Raw genomic sequence first — 20,263 nt, 5'->3', positions numbered from 1 at the left:
GGAAATGGTGCCCGGCCACTATGAAAAGCAGAAAAGCCTGAGTCACAATATGGAGATGTGAAAGTAAGCATCCTTTGAGTCGAGAGCAGCATACCAGTCTCCCAGATCCAGGGAAGGGATGATGGAGGCCAGAGAGACTATGCAAAACTTCAACTTCTTGAGAGACTTGTTGAGGCAACGCAGGTCCAGGATGGGTCTTATGCCCCCTTTGGCCTTCGGGATTAGGAAGTAGTGGAAGCAGAATCCTCTTCCCTCCATGTCCTGAGGAAACTTCTCCACAGCCCCCAAGCCCAGGAACTTTTCGACCTCCTGAACAAGGAGTTGCTCATGAGAAGGGTCCCTGAAGAGGGATGAGGAAATGGGAGTGGGGTGGGAGGAAGGGGCAGCCAAGAATTGCAGGGAATAGCCCCAAGCTATTACATCCAGGACCCAGAGGTCTGATGTAACCTGCAACCAGACTGAGCAGTAGGGAGAGAGGTGTTTGAGGAAAAGGCAGGAAGGATCTGGGTGGCTGACTGGGGTGTCACTCTTGGGCACACCCTCAAAATGAGCGCTTTTGGCCCCTTAGATGTTTGGCGGGCCCAGGTTGTGCAAGTGAGTGGGAGGAAGAAGGGCGTCCATAAAACTCACATCCCTTCTTCTTGCAGAGCCCTGGGAGGTTGCCAAGGTCTTGGTGGCGGGAATGGCCAGAAGGGCTTTCTAGCCAACTATGGCGTGTGCATGCTCAATGAGCGTAAGGTGGCTCTAGTGTGCTTCAACCCGTGCAGCATGGCATCCGTCTGCTCAGAGAAAAGACCAACCCTGTTGAAAGGGAGGTCTTGAATGGACGTCTACATCTCTAGGAAGAGGGCCATCGTTTGGAGCCAGGCACTGCACGGCAACACAATTGCTGAAGCGACCCCGAGCCGTCAAGTTTGCTGCGTCCCAGGCCATCTGCAGAGATCATCTGTCCGCTGCAGTACCCTCCTCCACCAAGGTGCCGAACTCTTGAGCTAGACCCTGCAGGAGGGACTCCTGGAATTTTTTAAGACCATCCCAGAGGTTAAAGTTATATCTGCCCAACAGGGCCTGAGAGTTCGTCACCCAAAATTGTCAAGATTGGATTGCTAGGGGAGGTCCCGGGGCATCAACTGCCACTGGGGATGGAGGCTTCAGGGTGGGCCCAAGTGCCTCCACTCTGGTCTCCAAACAGGCCCGTGGAACCAAGCCCAGTGCCACTGGTCGATGCTCCGACATAGCAACCGAGGCGCGCTGAAAAGGAGGCATCGTCCTGACTGGTACGCGCCATGTGCTCCAATAAGGCCACTGTGCTGGCCACTGGCTGTGCTGCCACTGTGGTGCCGCAGACAACAGTGCAGGTTCTGGCAGCCAATCTTGCCGATGGGACCTGGGTGGTGGTCTCAACTGGCCCTCCGTGCTGGAGGAATTACCTTCCAGCAACCAGGGAGGGGCCGTTGATGACTGTGTCTGTTCGCTGCTCATGGCTATTGACGACCACTGACCAGACGGGGGAAACTGTTGTCAGTACCGGGGAGACCGGTGCCAAGATGGGGAATGCTCCCGCTGAGCAGGCAGTCGGGACCGACGTCTGGAGGACGACTGATGTCCAGGAGTAGTATGGGAAGCGCCAACCCCGTACCGGTGAGTAATGCCGAGGGAATCTTGATGTGGTCTTGGCGACTGATGACACGTCTTGGACTTGTCCTGGGACCCTCAATGTGGCGGAGAGGATAGTCACTTCCTGTCCAGCGACTGGCAGTGTTCCCCTGTCCCTTGAGGGGTCTTAGTGGCTGGCTTTTCCTCTTGGAGAGCCATAGCTGAGTCCTGCAGCACCAGAGTCATCAATGGAGCTAGAGGTGAACTGTGTTCTCTCGGCACCTGGGGAGTCTGGAAGGATGATGGTGCAGGCAGGGGTGTGGGTCCCATACCGCTCCCAGGAGTCGGTGGCGGACCTTTAAAGGGGGCTGGGAGCCCCAACCATGGAGGCACGATCACTTGGCTCTGGAGTAACCTGGCGGCCAGGCCTGGGTACTTTGGTCGACGACCCTTAGGCCTTCTTGCTTGGTGCTGGGGAGTGCTTCTTAGCTTTCTTCTTCAGCACCGACGATGTCAAACAGTGCCAGAAGGAGCCGGATGCTAACGGCGCACTGCACACATAGGCCGAAGCACTCCGAGCGAAATGCCTGGACGGCCAGAAGCCGGGCAGAGGGCATACTCCATTAGAAGATCCTGAGGCGGATAGCCCTCTCCTTCTTGGTGCGGGGCCGAACGGTCTTACAAATCCGGCACTGATCCTTAACGTGCGACTCCCCCAAGCACTTAAGACAGCTGCTATGGGCGTCACTCACAGCCATAGCCTGTTGCAGTCAGAGCAGGGCTTAAACCTGGGAGACTGGGGCATGCCCTACCTGAGGCAAAGTCCACGCTGGGACCCTAACTAACAAACATTTAACAACTACTTAACCACTACTGTAACCAAACTATGTACAAAGGCCCTAAGGCATGAAGTTCACAGAGAAAAAACCACTAGCTCTTACCTACGCAAGGAAGGCACTCCAACTAACCACCACGGGCGATAAGAAGAAACTGAGAGGGCATAGGGCCGCTGGCATGATATACCGTGGCATGAGCATGGCACTCCAGAGGGTGCCACAGCCAATCCTACGAGTACCACTAAGGCAAAAATCTCCGACGACCACACATGTGGGCGTGTGCATACCTAGAATGGAATCGACATATGCAAGTGTAATGCCGAAAGACCCTGGTCGTCAGCAGGTGGGATCGAACTGGGGATCTTTGGAGCTTAGTGCATAAGCCTCTACTGCATTAGCTAAAAGCCAGCTGGCTGTTAGCTAAGGCTGTAGAGCAGACTAATTTTATCTCTCTCTTTAAGTGGTCTCAGTGCCACTGGATGGGACAGAATACCACACCCAGGAGGTGTGTGAGTTACACAAGCACTCGAAGAAGAATTATAGATTAAGAAGCTACACTCCAGTATCCGTGATCAGACATGATCTCCAACTCCTGTATCTCTTCTAGCTCTAACATTTAAAGATGAGCATCACTGTTTCATACTAATGAGCTGGAGCCCATTCTAGTGAACAAAGCCAATCAAAAATACCCAAGCATAATGCAGAGTGTAGTTCATTCATTTACTTCACAAGTATACTTTAGCTTTCATAACTGTATCAGACTTCGTAACAGTAATGAAGTATTATGTGAGACCTCATTATAGCCCTCTCCTATTAAATCTTTGATAAAATGTGGTGAGAGATCGCTTTTATTTTGTATATGAATTAACAGGGGTGAGTATTGTTGCGATTCTACAGTACACGTGTTTTTCTTTATACTTCAGGGCATAAAGTGATCACAAGCTGGGTCAGGAAAGGTTCCCTGCATGATACAGTATCGCATAACTGGTGGAATGCATTACTGGAAGAAGGCTTTGCATTCTTATGTAGCACTTTGTATAAGTCTATGCTCCTACTGTTATTGCAGACAAAATCTTTTAGAAGTTTTGTACATTTCAAGAACTGATGCTTTGTGTTACTGTGCAGAATAACCAGAGCTTTTGTTATTACAAATTATGTAGCATAGTATTACTACTCAAACTATTGACTGATTCAAACTATTATAACTGTAATCATTGTTACTGGGGATAGTATATATTTCATTCTCAATTGGTTATAATGAATGAACACATTATTGCTTGAGGTGCCAATCCTTCCCTCCCCCGAAACAAAAGAAAAACACATCCCATAAACATGGACCCTTACTCACATATGAGCCCCACTGACTTCAAAGGGATACTGTGCAGAAGTACAGGACCAGCAACCAACAGAGGCATGCCTGTCTTAAAGTAGTAGAATGCAGTATTTTAATCTTCCCAGATCTAAGGTTTTAAGCATTTAATGTTTTCCATGTGGACAAAAGTCCTCGTCCCCTCTCTCCCCACTGTACACCAGTCCCACTCAGGTATAACTTCCCTCTCACTTCCACATCATATAGACTTGCAGAAGGAGAAAAACTCATTTTTAATAGATCTCATAACATATATCATTTATACACTATATAATTTTTGGGTCCCTTAGATCCTAGCCAAATTTACGTTTTTGGTGTTCACTCAAAAAACTGGGAAATTCCCAAACAAAACAACCCATTAAGTAAGGTTGAAAGTGTGTTTTGTGGAGTCCAACTAACATAAAAAAGCTCCTATATTACATGTAAAAACAAACACACAAAATCTTTAATAAGACTCCTCCCCCAAAAAATATTTTCTAGATTTTAAAAATAATTACTTTTTAAAAAGAGTTTTTTTGGATAACTAACAACTTTAGGCCTGTCCATTTATGCAAGTAATGAGAGAGAATTCTACTAAAAGTTAGAAAGAATACATATTGTTAGCTATTATTGATTCCGTTAGTGCAGTTAAATCACACATGAATCAGCAGCCTGTAATTTGAAAAATATCCATGACAGATTCTCTCTCCTTTAGAGTTGCCAACTATTTAATTGCAGAAAACCGAACACTCTTGCCCTGCCCCACCCCTTCCCAGAGGCCCCACCCCTGCTCTGCCTTGCCCCTTCTCTGAGGGCCCATCCCTGCTCACTCCATCTCCCCTTCCTCCATTGCTCGCTCTCTCACACCCTCGCTCATTTTCACCAGGCATGGGCAGGGGGTTGGGGTGCAGGAAGGGATGAGAGCTCTGGCTGGGGATGCGGGCTCTGGGATGGGGCTGGGGGTTTTGGGGTGCAGGGGGGGACGAGGGTGTCAGAGTGCAGGAAAGGGCTCAGGGCAGCAGTGCGGGAGGAGCTGAGGGCTCTGGCTGGGGGTGCGTGCTCTGGGGTGGGGCCGGGAATGAGTGCTTTGGAGTGCAGGAGGGGGCTGGGGCAGGGGTGTGGGTTAGGTGCAGGCTCCGGGAGTGAGTTTGGGTGTGGGAGGGGGTTTCCAAAATGGGGCGGGGGTTGAGGTGCAGGAGGAGGTTCAGGGTGTGGGTGCCGGGCAGTGCTGACCTCAAGTGGCGTCTGGGAAATGGCAACATGTCCCTCCATCGCCTAGGCAGAGGCACAGCCAGGGGGCTCTACCTGCTGCCCCCACGCGCCACCCCCACAGCTCCCATTGGCCGCGGTTCCTGGAGTGGCGCCTGTGGGCGGGGCAGCTTGCGGAGCCTCCCTGACCGCCCCTTCACGTAGGAGTCAGACATGCCGGCTGCTTCCTGGGAGCCGTGTGAAGCTGGGCAGGGAGGCTGCCAGCCCTGCTGTGCCGCCAACTGGACCTTTAGCGACCTGGTCAGCAGTGTTGACCGGAGTCGCCAGGGTCCCTTTTTGACCAGGTGTTCTGGTCAAAAACCCGACACCTGGCAACCCTACTGTCCTTGTTGTTCAGGAACTACTGTATGGTAGGTAACAGAAGTGAAGACCTGAAGCAACTGAATCGCTAATAAGAATGTCCCAGATTGCATGTCCATTAATAGATACTTAAGATATTATAGTTAGAAGGATAGTTGACTTACAGTTTATTTTTTAAGCTACGGTTATACTTTAAATTCTTAGAGCTTTCAAGCTGTTTGTTATGTTCTGTGAAAAAGCCAATTGAGACCAGTCTGTGCCTAACATTAATGGGAGTTATGCATACATGCTAAGGTGCGAGGAGATCCCCCATTGTTTTATTCAGGCATGTCATCAGAGCAGATACAACACACATTCATGCTATACAATTATCTGTACCATTATGGTGGGGTCATAGACAATACAGACTTGTTTCACAAAGTAAAATAATCCATTACATATTCTACTGAAATATTTAGTCTCACTAAGTTCTCCTGTCACTCATTCAGTTATACAAAAAACACATTGTGGAAGAATGTAAACTAGCCTTGTTGCACTAAAATTCTGTTACTGTAACAAACATTTATTTAAGAAGATGATGCTGGTATTTTGACACAACTCCACATAGAAAAGGGATTTGTTAAACCAATCAGTTTCCACTCTATTAAACCTGCTTTCAGTCCTCTATAAAGGTCAGTGTGTTCAGCAGGTAATAACGTAAGAAGACTTTACTAGATTCCTATAAATAATTTTAAAAGGCTTTTGAAAAAAATATATGAACTAGTTTAATATAAAGAAAGTGCAATATTTTTAAAGGTCCATTTCTGTAATTATATTACTTTAATAATATACAGCCTACTGTATTTAAGTTAATTAGTAAACCTATTTCAGCAGCGATCACTAAATGTTGCTGGTTATAATTGTTAACATATACCACTGTACCAAACCAGTGTCCTGAAAGGTTCTAACAGAGGCTATAGGTAGGAGGGCACTGGTCTGTCTCCCTTCTCAGGAAGGAGGCTGAGAAAGGTACAAGTTTGGAAACGCTTCAAACTGAATGAGATGCAGGCACAGAAATAAGAGAAGTTCCCATAGAGTCAATAGCATTTTGGATCCTTAAGATTAGAGCTCTGCAGTGGGACTGGGATCCTGTGGGTTGTGCGGGACCTGCTGCCATAATTGCCATAGCTGGAGCAGATAAATGTACTTTATTGAGGGTGGGATTGGGTGGGGGAATAAAACAGGCTGTAATTTGTGGGAAAACACGAAATCTTCCATCAGTCTGTCACAAATAGAAAAACTTGCTTTACATTGCTGAAATTCTTTTTTTTTTTAAATAAGGGTTTTAATACTTAAAATTTAAGCGAGGGATAGAAAGAGATTTGATGTCTATTATAACAGGAATTAAAGGTTTTTTTCACATGGCTTAAGCAAGATTTGTTTTATTCTTTTAGTGGTAAAATTGTGTTTGAATTACATTTTTATTAATTATATATAATATATATATAAAAATAAATAAACCAACCTTTTTTTTTAATTTTTTTTTTTTTTTTTTTAGTAGCATGGGGCAATCTGTCTCTCTTGTGGGATTTGCGGGGATCTCAGGTTTTTGCTGGTGGGAGAAGGATAATATTGCAAGAAACAATGCAGGAGCGGGTGGGAGTGACTATTATGGGGTAGGACAAGAGTGGGATAAAAAAATAATTCCGCGCAGAGCTCTACTAAGAATCCCACATGGCATCAGTAATGATGTTTAAACAATTAAGAACATTTGGAGTGTTCACCAGGAGTCTGGGTAAATTATGATGTCACAGGACCTTAACAGGGCATTTTTGGGGCGCTTTGGGTACAGCAATTTAAAATCCATCAGCATTCAAATGCACAGGGCAAGGGGCTTGGGTCCTCTGGATGTTTCACCTTCCATCAGATGTTATTCATCAGAGTTCTAATGACCCCACAAAAGAGTGACAGTTGTTTGCCCAAGGCAAAGACCCATCAGAATAGCTGCAATGTTTTATGCAGCTCACTGAGTGAATTTCTCACCAGTGAGAAAAAAAGTCACTATTTCTTACACCCACACACATTGTGCACACTGGGAGAGGAAGGAGCCCTCCTTGCACCCCTCCGCAGCAGGTTGGAAGGATCCAAGCAGACAGGGGTTGGGAGACTTGGGGAAGTGAGGTGAGACGGTCAGCCAGAAAGGCATGATGGTTGCTGGGAAAAGAAAGTGGTTGTCAGAATGGGCCTATGGTGTGTAGCCCAGGAGTGGGGGCTAGAGGTTTCTAAAGAGAAGAGGAGAAACCTGTACCAGTTTCCCCTAATTTCAGCCACTGACCATCCAATTCCCCTCCCCAGGTTGTCCCCACTCACCCTGACCAGTGCATAGACGTTTCTGTCCCACCCAACCCACCACATTCTGTGCCACTAACCCCTATTACCCGTCTGTCCCCCTAATCCTGCTCTGCCTGCACCTGAGCCTTCCCCTCTCCCATAACTTCTAGGGAGCTTCTGGCACTTTCACCCAACCTCCCCAAATGCAGGAGTCATGCGCCGCCCATGGTGGGGAGATACATAGGAACTGGAAGTGGCAGAAGATGTGTGTGTGCGGGAGGGGGAGGAGGAGGTGAGGGAGGAAGAGCAAAGTGGGAACATGGAGTGGCAGAAAGTGTGTATGAAGGGAGGAAATAGAGAGGAGATGTGGAACCCAGGTGGGACAGCTGAGGGAGGAGAGAGTGTAGCAGTTTTGTTTTAAAAGGGGCATAAGAGGAAAGTACTGGGGGAGGAGAGAGAGGAAAGAATAAAGGGCATCAGGGAAGGTAAGAGATCGGGATAAGTAGAATGAAAGGATTTGTGGGAAAAGAATAGAGAAAAAGGGGGCTACTGGAAGAACAAACAGGAATGTAACACAGTGATCCCAGATAAGAACATTCAGGCACACACTTGAAAGAAAGCGTGGGAAGCTATTAGCTTTGAGCATTCTATATCCTGTCTCCAACAAAGTGACACAGCTGTTCTGCCAGTGCTTGGAATGAAAAGATCAAAAGAACATTAAACAGATAAAAAGCCCTTCTCAGGAGAGAAGGGAGGTGTCAACTGTCAGGAGGACAGGTTGACAGTCTGCAGAGGAGCCTGAACGAGTTGGAGCTTTCCCTGGATCCAGGGAATAGTAAGCCTTAGGAAAGGCAAGCATGTGGACAGTTTAGTTTATTCTTTTTAAGATCTGTTTTCTCAAGTCAATTGGTTCTATATAAATAGTTTGCTTTCAGAAGGCAGTTTGGTTACCAGTTACCAATCTCAGTATATTTTTATTTGTGTTATCATAGCACCTATGAGCCCTAATCCTGGCTCAGGACCCCACTATGCTAGAGTCATGATTAGCACGATCACAAACCCTGAAGAAAAAAAGATAGACTGTAAGCCCCTTAGGGCAGAGGATAAATACAAGACTTTAGACAAGAGACAGATATAGATAGACTGACAAGGGAATACAAGGAAACAATGAGACAATATTGGTCAGAATGATAAGCAGTGGCAGTAGAGTCAAGTCTTTTGTATGAATCATGGTGTGATGCTTCTTGGGAGTACCCAGGGTTGAGAGACACCTCGCTACCAACTGCCCTTAGCATGAGGAAGTCTTGTCTGTGCTATACTGGGCGGAAATGCCCCAAATCCACCAGCCTTTGGCAACACAAACAGTTGCTTCTAGGCTTCTGCAGGCCCTGCTCTCTCTTTACAGGTTAACAATAGATACATTCCAACGCTGGAGTCCTCAGAGCTTCCTTCTGGAGTGCCCAGCCTCTGACTGATTCTCAGATTTGGCTAAGAGGAGATCATTAGTGACTTCAGTGTGAATGTTGAGTTCTTAGTTGAGAGCAAGGGATAGAAGTTAGATTGGAGATGTTGCAGGATGGAAGTGGAGTAGAGAAGCTCCAGACAGCAATTATAAACAGCATGTTCAATGAGTTTAGAAATGAAAGGGAGATGAAGTGGTAGCTGAAGAGGCAAGTGGGGTCAATGGTGGGTTCTTTAAAGATGGGTGATACTAAAGCATGTTTGTATTGTGAGAGGAAGAGTCAGAGGAGAGGTTAACAAGAAAAGTAAGGGAGGGGATGAGAATGGGTTCAAAGGAGATCAGGAGATGAAATGGGGTTACTGGGCGAAGAAGAGGGGTTAGAACAGGAGAACAGATTGGAAACTTTTGCATCTGTGACCATGGAGGAGGACAGAGTTGGGATGGGAGGGAAAAAAAAGCAAGCAAGGAAGGAGAGTCGAGGGGAGAGGGAAGGTCATGTCACAAGCTGTCACGAAGGTCCTCTCGTGAATTGGTAACCAGTTAAAAGACAGGAAACAAAGGGTAGAAATAAATGGTCAGTTTTCAGAATGGAGAGAGGTAAATAGTGGTGTCCCCCAGGGGTCTGTACTGGGCCCAGTCCTTTTCAACATATTCATAAATGATCTGGAAAAAGAGATAAACAGGGAGATGGCAAAATTTGCAGATGATACAAAACTACTCAAGATAGTTAAGTCCCAGGCAGACTGCAAAGAGCTACAAAAGGATCTCTCAAAACTAGGTGACTGGGCAAGAAAATGAGAGATGAAATTCAATGTTGATAAATCCAACATACTGCACATTGGAAACCATAATCCCAACTACACATATAAAACGATGTGTTCTAAATTAGCTGTTACCACTCAAGAAAGAGATCTTGGCATCATTGTGGATAGTTCTCTGAAAACATCCACTCAACGTGCAGCAGCAGTCAACAGAATATGAACAGAATGTTGGGAATCATTAAGAAAGGGATAGATAATAAGACAGAAAATATCATATTGCCACTGTATAAATCCATGGTACGCCCACATCTGCATGCAATATTCAGGATGTGGTCACCCCATCTCAAAAAAAAGATATACTGGAATTGGAAAAGGTTCAGAAAAGGGTTACAAAAATTACTAGGGGTATGGAAGCTTCTGTACGAGGAGAGATTAATAAAACTAGAACTTTTCAGCTTGGAAAAGAGACAACTAAGGGGGGAATAAGGTCTATCAAATCATGACTGGCATGAAGAAAGTAAATAAGGAAGTGTTATTTACTCCTCCTCATAACACAAGAACTAAAGGTCACCAAATGAAATTAACAGGCTGCAGGTTTAAAACAAACAAAAGGAAGTATTTCCTCACACAAAGCACAGTCAACCTCTGGACCTCTTTGCCAAGGGATTTTGAGAAGGCCAAGACTATAATAGGGTTCAAAAAGAACTAGATGAATTCCTGGAGGATAGGTGCATCAATGGCTATTAGCCAGGATGGGTGTCCCTAACCTCTGTTTGTCAGAAGCTGGGAATCAGCGACAAGGAAAGGATCACTTGATTATCTGTTCTGTTCATTCCCTCAAAGGCACCTGGCATTGGCTACTGTCGGAAGACAGGATACTGGGCTAGATGGATCTTTGGTCTGATCCAGTATGGCCATTCTTATGTTCATCTTGACAATCTTCTCTTGAAAGAAATCAGCAAGATATTATGCTGAGAGAGAAGTAGTGGCAGGATGTGGGGAGGGTTTCAGGAATGAGTCAAAGGTGGTGAAAAGTCAGCTGGGATTGAAGGAACAGAATGGCAAGATCTGAGTCTAAATCAGACTTTCTGAGGAAACCACAGTGAATAGCAGGTGACTGCTGCCCTAGGCCCAATCTGAGAGTGGGAGAACTGTGTGATTCCACTCCAAGAAAGGTAATGGCTGAAGGCCTGAGACCTTAGGGGAGGTAGGGACACACTCAAAGAGACCAGGAGGAGTCAAAGGTGCAGTTGGGTCCTGTCACAGTTCTCAGGCTTTCTATACTGGGCAGAAGCAGCCATTTTCAGTGATACCTATGAATGTTTGAGAAAGACAAACTGCAGTGCATCTGCTGTTAAGAGGATGTGAAGAAAGACTGAAAGTCCTGAACACAAAGCATTGCTGTTAAAAACAAAACAACTCTTCATTGGAGGAGCTAGGGTACTTTGACTTCACCATGAGAAAATAACTTACAATAAATTGAAAAAAAATCTAGGTTAGATCTCCGAACCCCAGTGGGAACAAACTTACTCTGCAGTACGGTAAGTGGCTTTAGACCTCTTCCACACCAGAGATTTCAGGCTAACTCTCCTTTTACCAGAGTGCTGTCTGGCTTTTAGGCCTGGTCTACATGCAGTTTTGGTAACAATATAACTACTTTGGTTAGGGGTATGTTTTTTCCCCCACTCAAATTGTTATATTGGTACAACACCTAGTGTGGATGCAGTTATACCAGTATAAAGGGGCCTTATAGCAGTACAGCTTATTCCCCTTCCTTTGCAGTAATAACTATACTGATATAATGCACCTTTTAACCAATACAAGTGCATCCATACTAGGGGTTGGGTTTGTGTAGGGGGGAAAGAGGAATGCATCGCCTTAACTACCAGTATATATAATGTGATATAGCTTTTGTGTTTAGGCAAGCTATATATGTGCTGTGATAGGTGGAGGATAAGCTTGCCAATGGTACCTGTAAGTTTAAAAGCCACAAAGATAGAATGTTCTACTACATGAGTTAAAAGCTGCCTGCTCTGACCGAACTGATTTCTCACTCTGTTAGCATCAACCTTTCATAGTGTGTTTTCTTAAATATATAGTTAGCAAGATCAACATTGGCAGGGTTTCTATGCACATTACCTGTTGTAGCATTAGAAATTATTTTTTTTTCTGTACTTTTCATTTAAGCATCCATTCTCTGGCATGCTTTCTGAACAGCATATTGCCAGTTGTGCTACAGACTGCAGCTGTTTTCATATTCTTTGCTTACCTACCTTTACAACATGTTGTGATGAAGAAATAATAAGTACAACAAGGAGCCTGGTAGCACCTTAAAGACTAACAGATTTATTTGGGCATAAGCTTTCGTGGGTAAAGAAGTGTTTTTTACCCGCGAAAGCTTATCCCAAATAAATCTGTTAGTCTTTAAGGTGCCACCGGACTCCTTGTTGGTTTTGTAGATACAGACTAACACGGCTACCCCCGATACCATTAATAAGTAATGATGATAAAGCTCTGGGACAGAGATCAGGTCTAACTTGGCCCAGGGACCCCCAACAAAGGTCTGCTGCAGTCCCACTCACGCTTTCCCTGTAAGCACCTAGACTCAGTAGAAGGGACAGGGCGCTTGAACAGGAGAAGGGGTCCCGACCCGACACTCAGGAGCGCACCATACTCACCGCCTCTGTCGGCCGCGGCGCCGACGCCTGAGGAAGCTGCCATGCCACGGTTCGCAGATGGACCCAAGAGTGACGTGCACGCATTGGAACGGCGCCTAAACCAATAGGAAAGAGCCTTGAGGGCTCCAGCCCCACCTCCAGAACGCGGAGCTCATCAGGACTTGCAGTTTCCCGGCTCTAAGGAAGCGGGCGCTAGAAGGGGGCAGGGCTATGGTAGAGCCCCGCCCCCCTGCCGCTGTACTCCGCGGGGAAACTACGCTTCCCGGCAAGCAGCGGGGCAGGGGAGGCGGGCGGCCGCTGTGAGTGGCCGGCGGGGGAGCGGGGCTGAGTCAATCACAACAATGACTTCTCGGCTGGAGCCCGAGCAGCGCGGCTGAGCCCCGCCGAGCAGCGGCAGCGGCGGCGGCGGCGCTGGGCAGAGGGGTTGGCTGGGCGCTGCCGCTCTCATTGTTCGCCGAGGGACAGAACCACGCTGTGAGCATGTGGATCCCTACAGAGCACGAGAAATACGGCGTGGGTGAGTGGGGCCGCTGGCACTGGTGCCTTGCCGTGGTGGGGCTGGTCCAGGTGGCGATAAGACTGGAACCCGCCCCGAACCGCCCGGGTGGGGGCATGCCTGTGGTTCTGCCGCTGTCCGAGGAGTTTGCGAGCGGACGCTGCTGGTTCAAGTGTCAGGTGGGGAGGGAGGGAATGGATTCCTGTCATCACACCCCTTTCCTCCCCCCCCGCCCCCCCGTGCAACGAATAGCTGCAGAGATTGAAAATGTGTGTGTGTGTGTGGGGGGGGGGGGGGGTTGTGTTATGAACAAAAAACAGTTGGAAAGCATAAGTCTCCGTAAAGCCTGATCACCTCTGCAAAGAGTCTGTGAGGATTGAATAGCATCTCAGTAAAACAGTCCCGCCGGGAGACTCCTCTTCCCACTAGCCTCAACACCGGAGGGAGGAGAGGGGGAGAGAAAACCACACAGTTGTTTAAAAATGGGTATTCTGCTTAACGGGCACGCTCAGTTTAAGCTACTGCCATCTTTCGAGACAGGCACCAGTCCGCAGTTGTATGTGTTTTTGTTTGTGTGTGTGTGTGTGTGTACAGTGTTTAATCAGGACAGTAGTTTACTTCCTATGCTAACGTTTTGTTTGGCTGTGAAATTGAGTTTATAAAGGTCTGGATTACACAGAGGCAGGGAAATGTGCTTCAGTTTTTGAAGTTCAGGATCCTGTTTGTGAGGAGGAGAGACAGCGTAGCATCGTCCTATTCGAAAGGTGAACAACAAAGGACGTTAGATATTTGACTGATGAATCTGGGTTTTCTCATCTCTTTTTTTTACCTCGGCCCCAGTTACAGAATAGGGAACGTTTCCTCCTCTTTCTCTCTGCCCCCTCCTCTTAGTTGCATACTTAAAACGCATATTTTCCTTTTCAACTATTGAATTCAGCCTGATCACCCTGATACTTTTTGGAAGGGATAAGATTTTCTGCCAGCTATATAAACAGTCCTAACAACAATAAAACAATTTTCAAATCCTAGCAATTTGATAGGGAAATAACCCACTATCGTATCTATAACACTTTTTATTAAAAAAAAAAAAGCTTACTGTATAAATGTTGAAAAAAAATCTATTTTATTTTCATATGGTGTGTGGGGTTTGGGATTTTTTGTTTGTGTGTGTGTGTGTTTTTTTTTTTAGTAAAAACAAAACAAAGTGACATTCGTGGAAGTCATTTGCACTCGGTTATTATTTGTTCAGCTCCGCCTGAGGGCAGGACTCTGGAGCCCATTAAACTGACTTATGAAGTGATTAAAAAGACTCATTGTAGTTTTTGACACCATCTATTAAAACCACTAATACTTGATCGGCTTTGGTGACTCGTCCCGGACAATAGCTACCATTTCACACAAATGTAATCGAGTTCCTTCGCAGATCATTGGCATTGCAAGAAACTGTCTGTATATCCAGGTTATATTTGTACATTGAGTTGTGTATGTTATGGAAAATCCACGAGGAACGTAAAGACTTTGTCTTTGTGTGTGCGTAATGTCGCTCTGTTTAACAATTAGTACAGGAGCCAAGACTCATTCAGTGTGACTATGTTCCATTTGGAGTTGATCCCAGATGTTGCTGTCTTCCAAATGTTAAATCCCACTGATGATCTCTATAATTTATTTTCTTGAGTTCTTTATGTGCCAGGTCACAGCTGGGTTGCTAGATATCGATTAGTCCTCCAGTCCGCTTTCTTTATGAGGATGGGCAGAGGCTTAAAATCCACTCTGGGATTTCCTGGAATGGCATGTAGGATATTACCAGTCAAGTATTTCAAGCTGCAGCACTCCCCTCATTTTTTGTTGTTGAGTGAAGGAGAATATTGCACAGCTGAAGCATATCTTTCTTTTTGTTGTTTACAATCTGAAAAAATGATTGTTAGTAATCTGCTTTTTTATCTACTCCCCCCACCGATAAAACTCAAAACAAAATCATTCCCCCCGTTACTTGAATAATTAGCCTGTGGCTGCTGAACAATTAACTAGTATCCTTCAGTCACATTTTTCTGTGCTAGTAAGTCTTGATTGAGTACTTAACCAAGAGCATCTAGTTGTGAATGCCAGTGTTTGCAGAAATCTTATGACTGCTGGAGAAGTATCTTTGTAATCTCAGTAAGTGTTCCATTTCCCCCACCCCCTTTGGATGACTCAAGAACAAATATAAAGATCTTCAAGCTTCCTTTGCTGCTTATATGTAATGACCAGTTCTATGTTTCTTTTTCACTTGCCTCCAAAAATCCATCCAAAATACTCCTCATCCAGTTCGTGCATCATCATTACAAACTGCTGAAATATTAACTCAGAAATCATTTCACTTGCTTTGGGAACAGTATTTTACAGTCTACATTATATAATCTTTATCCTTGCAAGAACAACACTCTGAGACAAATTTTTGTACTTAAACCGCAATTGCAACACACAGTGATGAGGTGGTATAGGGTAAAATAGTATAATATCCTCCTATGTGTATTACCTGAAGCTTCTTAGGAAGATGATTTTTATATATTCAAAATCGAATATCCTATCTCAAAGACTTGTTTAAACTATTCCTTTTCTGATCACAGGAAATGGTGTATTTCTGAACAGTTATTCTATGTTACTTTGGCATACTAAACTGCCTTGGTAAAATGGGTACATTATAAAATCCCCTTGAGAATCCTGATTAGTTGTACCAAACATATGTATCCTTTGTATGAGTGCGCAGGGCTCAGATCAATGTCAAATCTCATCTGCATTTTCAATCTGAATTTTGCAGCACATGCTGTGTGATCCATGCCTCTACTGTGGCATACCAAAATGGATGAATAACCAAGCAACAGCCACCTAGTTGCAATGAGGGACTGCTGGTAACCAGGTGGCTGTTGCTCACTCGCATAGCCTGGCTGACTCTCACTGTAAGGAGTATTTTATACATGAGTAACACAATCTTCCCCATCTTCTATGTTTATGAAACTACTGCCAGCTAGCTGCAGAGAATTCTTTTTGATTCCTTTTCACTGACCAGGTTGCTTTACTCTCAATTCAACTCATAATGGGTACTGCATACTGACTTGGTTAGTAGCATGTTAGTTATGAGTGATAGAACCTTTGCACCAAGGTTTACTAGATATAAACTTGCAGAAAATCTTAATCTTCTGCTATGAGTTGGAAACTGTCTTAAGGTTTACTCCCAGTTTGGTATGGGGCAGTTTTATCTTTCTCATGTTCTGCCTTCATGTGGAATCTGCAATATGGTGTCCTCCAGGATGCTGTTGATGAAGTTCTATGCAGTATATTTTTCATTCAAGAAGTTCCTTTCTTTCTTGTTTAGGGAGGGGAAACTCTTTTCTGTTTTCTCATGCTGCTGTGTCAAACTGATAACAATACTCAAAAGAACATTGTCCAGTTACAAATAACACTTAAAGCCTAGTCTGAAGAGAGGGTAGGAGAGGTGCAACTTCGGAATTTTTGTGAGTATATCTGAAAGTGGTAGACGCATCTGGTAAACATCTTACACAAATCACAAATAGAGTTGGATCCCATTGGACTTTCGTGAACTACACTGTATAATCGGCTGTAGAAGTATCAGAAATGGTTTGATCAAGACTATACAGCAGGGATCGGCAACCTTTGGCACGCGGCCCGTCAGGGAAATCTGCTGGCGGACCCGGACGGTTTGTTTACTTGCAGTGTCCGCAGGTTTGGCTGATCGCAGCTCCCACTGGTCGCGGTTCGCCGTTCCAGGCCAATGGGGGCTGTGGGAAGTGGCAGCCATCACATCCCTCACCCCCACTGCTTCCCGCAGCCCCCATTGACCTGGTACGGCGAACCGCGGCCAGTGGGAGCTGTGATTGGCCAAACCTGCGGACGCCATGTTAGGGGGCTTAATCCTTCACCCGCTTACTTCCCTGGTCCTTCTTGCATGAACAGAGAGCAACAATAGCCGAAGTCCAAAGGTGCAAACAATTCAATGTTTATTGGGGTGAACTTCAAGCAAGCATGATTCCAGTTTCCTTCCTTAGTGTCCCGCTTCCCAGCTCTGCCACCACAGAGCCTTACCTGTGTCCCTGTTCCCACTTCCCCCCCTTATCAAAACATGATTCCCAATCCCCACCCTTCCTGATTGACTGCAGACTATATAGTAAAACTTGAGTTTTGCTTAGCTATACCTTAACCAATCATTTTCCTGAAATGTAACTAACCAATCCTAACACATTGTAACATGATTATTTAACCAATTATATCCCACCACCTTAATTAGTTTACACCCAGCAAAATTCATTATACAGCAGACAGAAACAATCACAGAACCAGACAGTGATTATGCAGACAAAGAATAGGGAAATGGGGACTACAGTGATAGAACAACACAGAAATGAGGATTTCACATCCTAGCTATTGATAAGTGAGTTCTTGCCAGACAGGATACTATCAAACTAAATTTCCTTTTACATCTTCTAGGCACTTCCCTTTCTCTGGAGGTGATAGGCATTATCAGGACAGGATTGTGTTCCCAATAGCACCTTATTTCAATGTGACTAGTTTGGAATGTAATGATGTGTGGGGCTTTTATCTCCTGCCCCTATCGAATCTTAAAGTCCATCTCTCCAGGTTAGCCACGCTGTATTAAAGATACTCTGTTCCTTCTTTGATAGGTGGACCGCATCTCCTCTCAGAACAGCATGCCAGTTCGCTTCCCAGCTTATGGCTGCCTCTGCTGCTTAGCCAAAGATCTTAGCCTTAGAACAGAGCCTCACACTGTCACAGTAAGAGAAGACCCTTACACCGGCAGACAGTGATTTTGATTCTTTCTTTCATACCTCTATAACTAGCTAAGTGATAAGAATATACCTAGATTAGAATATAGGCCTTTACAGACAGGCCTAAATATCTATATCCTAACAGTAAACAAACCGTCCTGGTCCATCAGTGGATTTCCCTGATGGGCCGCGTGCCAAAGGTTGCTGATCCCTGCTATATAGCTATGGCTATTTCGCACACAATAGATCAGTGAGTAGGCACATCTTTCAAAGCCAATTCTTACTGCTTGGTGCAAACCTGAGACCTGTAATTGTACTAAAGAAAATGCACTGCTTATTCTGTACATGCTGCTTAAAGAGGAGAAAGGAAGTTCAGTTGATTGCTAAATGAGTAGTTAAAATATAAATAATAGATTTACTCCTCCCCCCAGAAATAATTCCACATACTGCACAATGCCAGATCTGTCAACATTTTAGTTTGATAAATTCTGTATCTGAGAATATACTTACATTTTCTAGAACATGATCATTTTATATTGATTTAGTCACTGAATGCTGATATTAGCCTGGGGAGTTATGGGGCATGCGTGAGAGAGGAAGGGAGAGTTGGAGAAAAATTAAGAATAGCTAAACACAGTGTGTCGCTTACAAGTAGCATGCTCACCCAGACAGTGCCGTCATTCGATATAGCACGGTGCACTTTTTAAACTCATACAGATAACATAAGTCCAAAGGGACTTGGCATTTATATTGTGCTGTTGAGCCATAAATCACAGTGCTTCACAAAGTGTGCAAAGGGTGAATGTCTCCATTTATAAAGGGAGGAACTGAGGGGGTTAAGTGACTTGTTGAAAATCACATAGTATGGCCATGGCAAAACTGAGAACTGAACTACCATTCAGTGTATCATGAAAGAATTAACACAACAAAGGCAGTGTACAAATAAAACCAATGACCAGAATTCCGCATTCTTATATCCAGGTGTATTTCAAATTTCAGATATGTCCATAACTCAATAATTTTACATTTTTAAAATATTTTCATCTTACTTAATGTCACTTCATTTGTTGGGCTCCATCAGGATTTTCTAAAGAGCTGTTGCCCAGTGGATTATTCATACAGCACCCATGCTCTGTCAGACTTAAGTTTAACCCATAACTTTCTGTATTTAAAACCATTTTTTACTGATCCAAGTTTAAATAAACTTTTCAGCTCAGAACATATTCAACCAATGATATTGGTGAAGGACAAAGATCAGGGTTGAGATTTTCAGAGCTGGCTAGGAGATTTAGCCACACAACTCCCATTGAAATGATAGAAGTTGTGTTGCTAAATATCAAAGTCATCTTTGGAAAATCTCACCTTAGGTACCTGTGCTGATTCTGGAGTTGCTTAGCAGCCTTCAATACTGTTGATGAGACCCAGATTAACAGATCGCTGGGCCCTAGGCAAACCCTGGCTCCCGTCTCCTGACCAGCTCCCTCGTGCAGGCACTCCTTGCAGTTCCTCGTCCAAAGCTCTGGCTGAGGTACTCGTGCAGGTGCTGGCCGCACAGCAGTGATGAGGAGGAAAAGCCCGGCCCGCCCTCTGCCCGTCTGGGTTTGGCTCCGCCCATCCTCTGTCATGACAAGGGTTAGGGCGTTGGGGCCAAAACTGAGGGAGTGGCATTGCAACCTGGTGCATGGGGGTCACAATGCCATTCACTCAGTTTTGGCCCTGCCACTCTGTCATGACACCAGGCTGGTTGGCCAAACCTGAGTGCACAGTGGGACAAGTAGCGCTACTGTGGGGTTGGCTCCTGTAGCAGTAGTTGAGCCAGACCAGCCAGAGGTGTCTAGGTTGCCTATGCATTAATCTGGCCCTGCTCTTGACCCCGAAGTGTCTGTGACAAAACAACCCAGAGAATAGTATTGGGTGATAGCTCATCAGTAAGGCTACGATTTAGTCACAGGTATTTTTAGTAAAAGTCACGGACGGGTCATGGGCAATAACCAAAAAGTCATGGCCAGTGATCTGTCTGTGACTTTTACTAAAAATACCCCTAACTAAATCTTACCTGCTGATGAGGGGGTGAGGGGGAGAGGGTGTGTTCCAGCGGACGCTGCTGCTCCTGGGGGTGAAGGATGTCCCGGGAGCCGCCGCTACTGCTCCGGGGGGGCGGAGGCGTACCGGGGCCCTGCCACCGCTGATGCTGCTCCTCCTCTGGGTGGGGGTGGCCTGGGGCATTGCTCCTGCTCCCTGACCACTGCTCTGGGGCAGCGCCCGAGACCGGTTGCCTGGGACTGTCGGAGCAGCTGCTGGGGTGGCCTTGGGGTCAGCCACACCAGCCGCTGTAGCTGCGGAAGTCACAGAGGTCCTGGAAAGTCATGGAATCTGTGACTTCTGTGACCTCCGTGAAAGAGTTGCAGCCTTGAAGCATCTCATGT

General features: G+C 45.6%; 2 protein-coding genes across 9 annotated transcripts in view; one reads left to right on the top strand and one right to left on the bottom strand.

Annotated features, from left to right (window-relative positions):
* Positions 1–12,701, bottom strand: part of ZNF277 (zinc finger protein 277) — a 92,411-nt gene extending 79,710 nt beyond the window's left edge. The window contains exon 1 of one of the 3 annotated variants that reach the window (XR_012666514.1): positions 12,561–12,701. Coding sequence is in view for 2 of the 3 variants with exons in the window: in XM_075124424.1 (XP_074980525.1) it covers positions 12,561–12,603 (43 nt within the window). In the remaining variant the exon portion in view is untranslated. The remainder of the gene's footprint in view (positions 1–12,560) is intronic. The other 2 variants (XM_075124424.1, XM_048836089.2) reach the window with 2 other exon arrangements.
* A 170-nt stretch (positions 12,702–12,871) lies between these two features.
* Positions 12,872–20,263, top strand: part of DOCK4 (dedicator of cytokinesis 4) — a 414,714-nt gene continuing 407,322 nt past the window's right edge. For 4 of the 6 annotated variants that reach the window (XM_048836082.2, XM_048836079.2, XM_048836080.2 and 1 more), the window contains exon 1: positions 12,872–13,077. In XM_048836082.2, coding sequence (XP_048692039.1) covers positions 13,041–13,077 — 37 coding nt within the window. In that variant the 5' untranslated portion in view covers positions 12,872–13,040. The remainder of the gene's footprint in view (positions 13,078–20,263) is intronic. The other 2 variants (XM_048836083.2, XM_048836085.2) reach the window with 2 other exon arrangements.

This window comes from Caretta caretta, chromosome 1, assembly GCF_965140235.1.
Source record: "Caretta caretta isolate rCarCar2 chromosome 1, rCarCar1.hap1, whole genome shotgun sequence".
NCBI lineage: Eukaryota > Metazoa > Chordata > Testudines > Cheloniidae > Caretta > Caretta caretta.
Note: the sequence above shows the minus strand (reverse complement) of the source record. Positions and strands in the feature narration are given on the sequence as shown.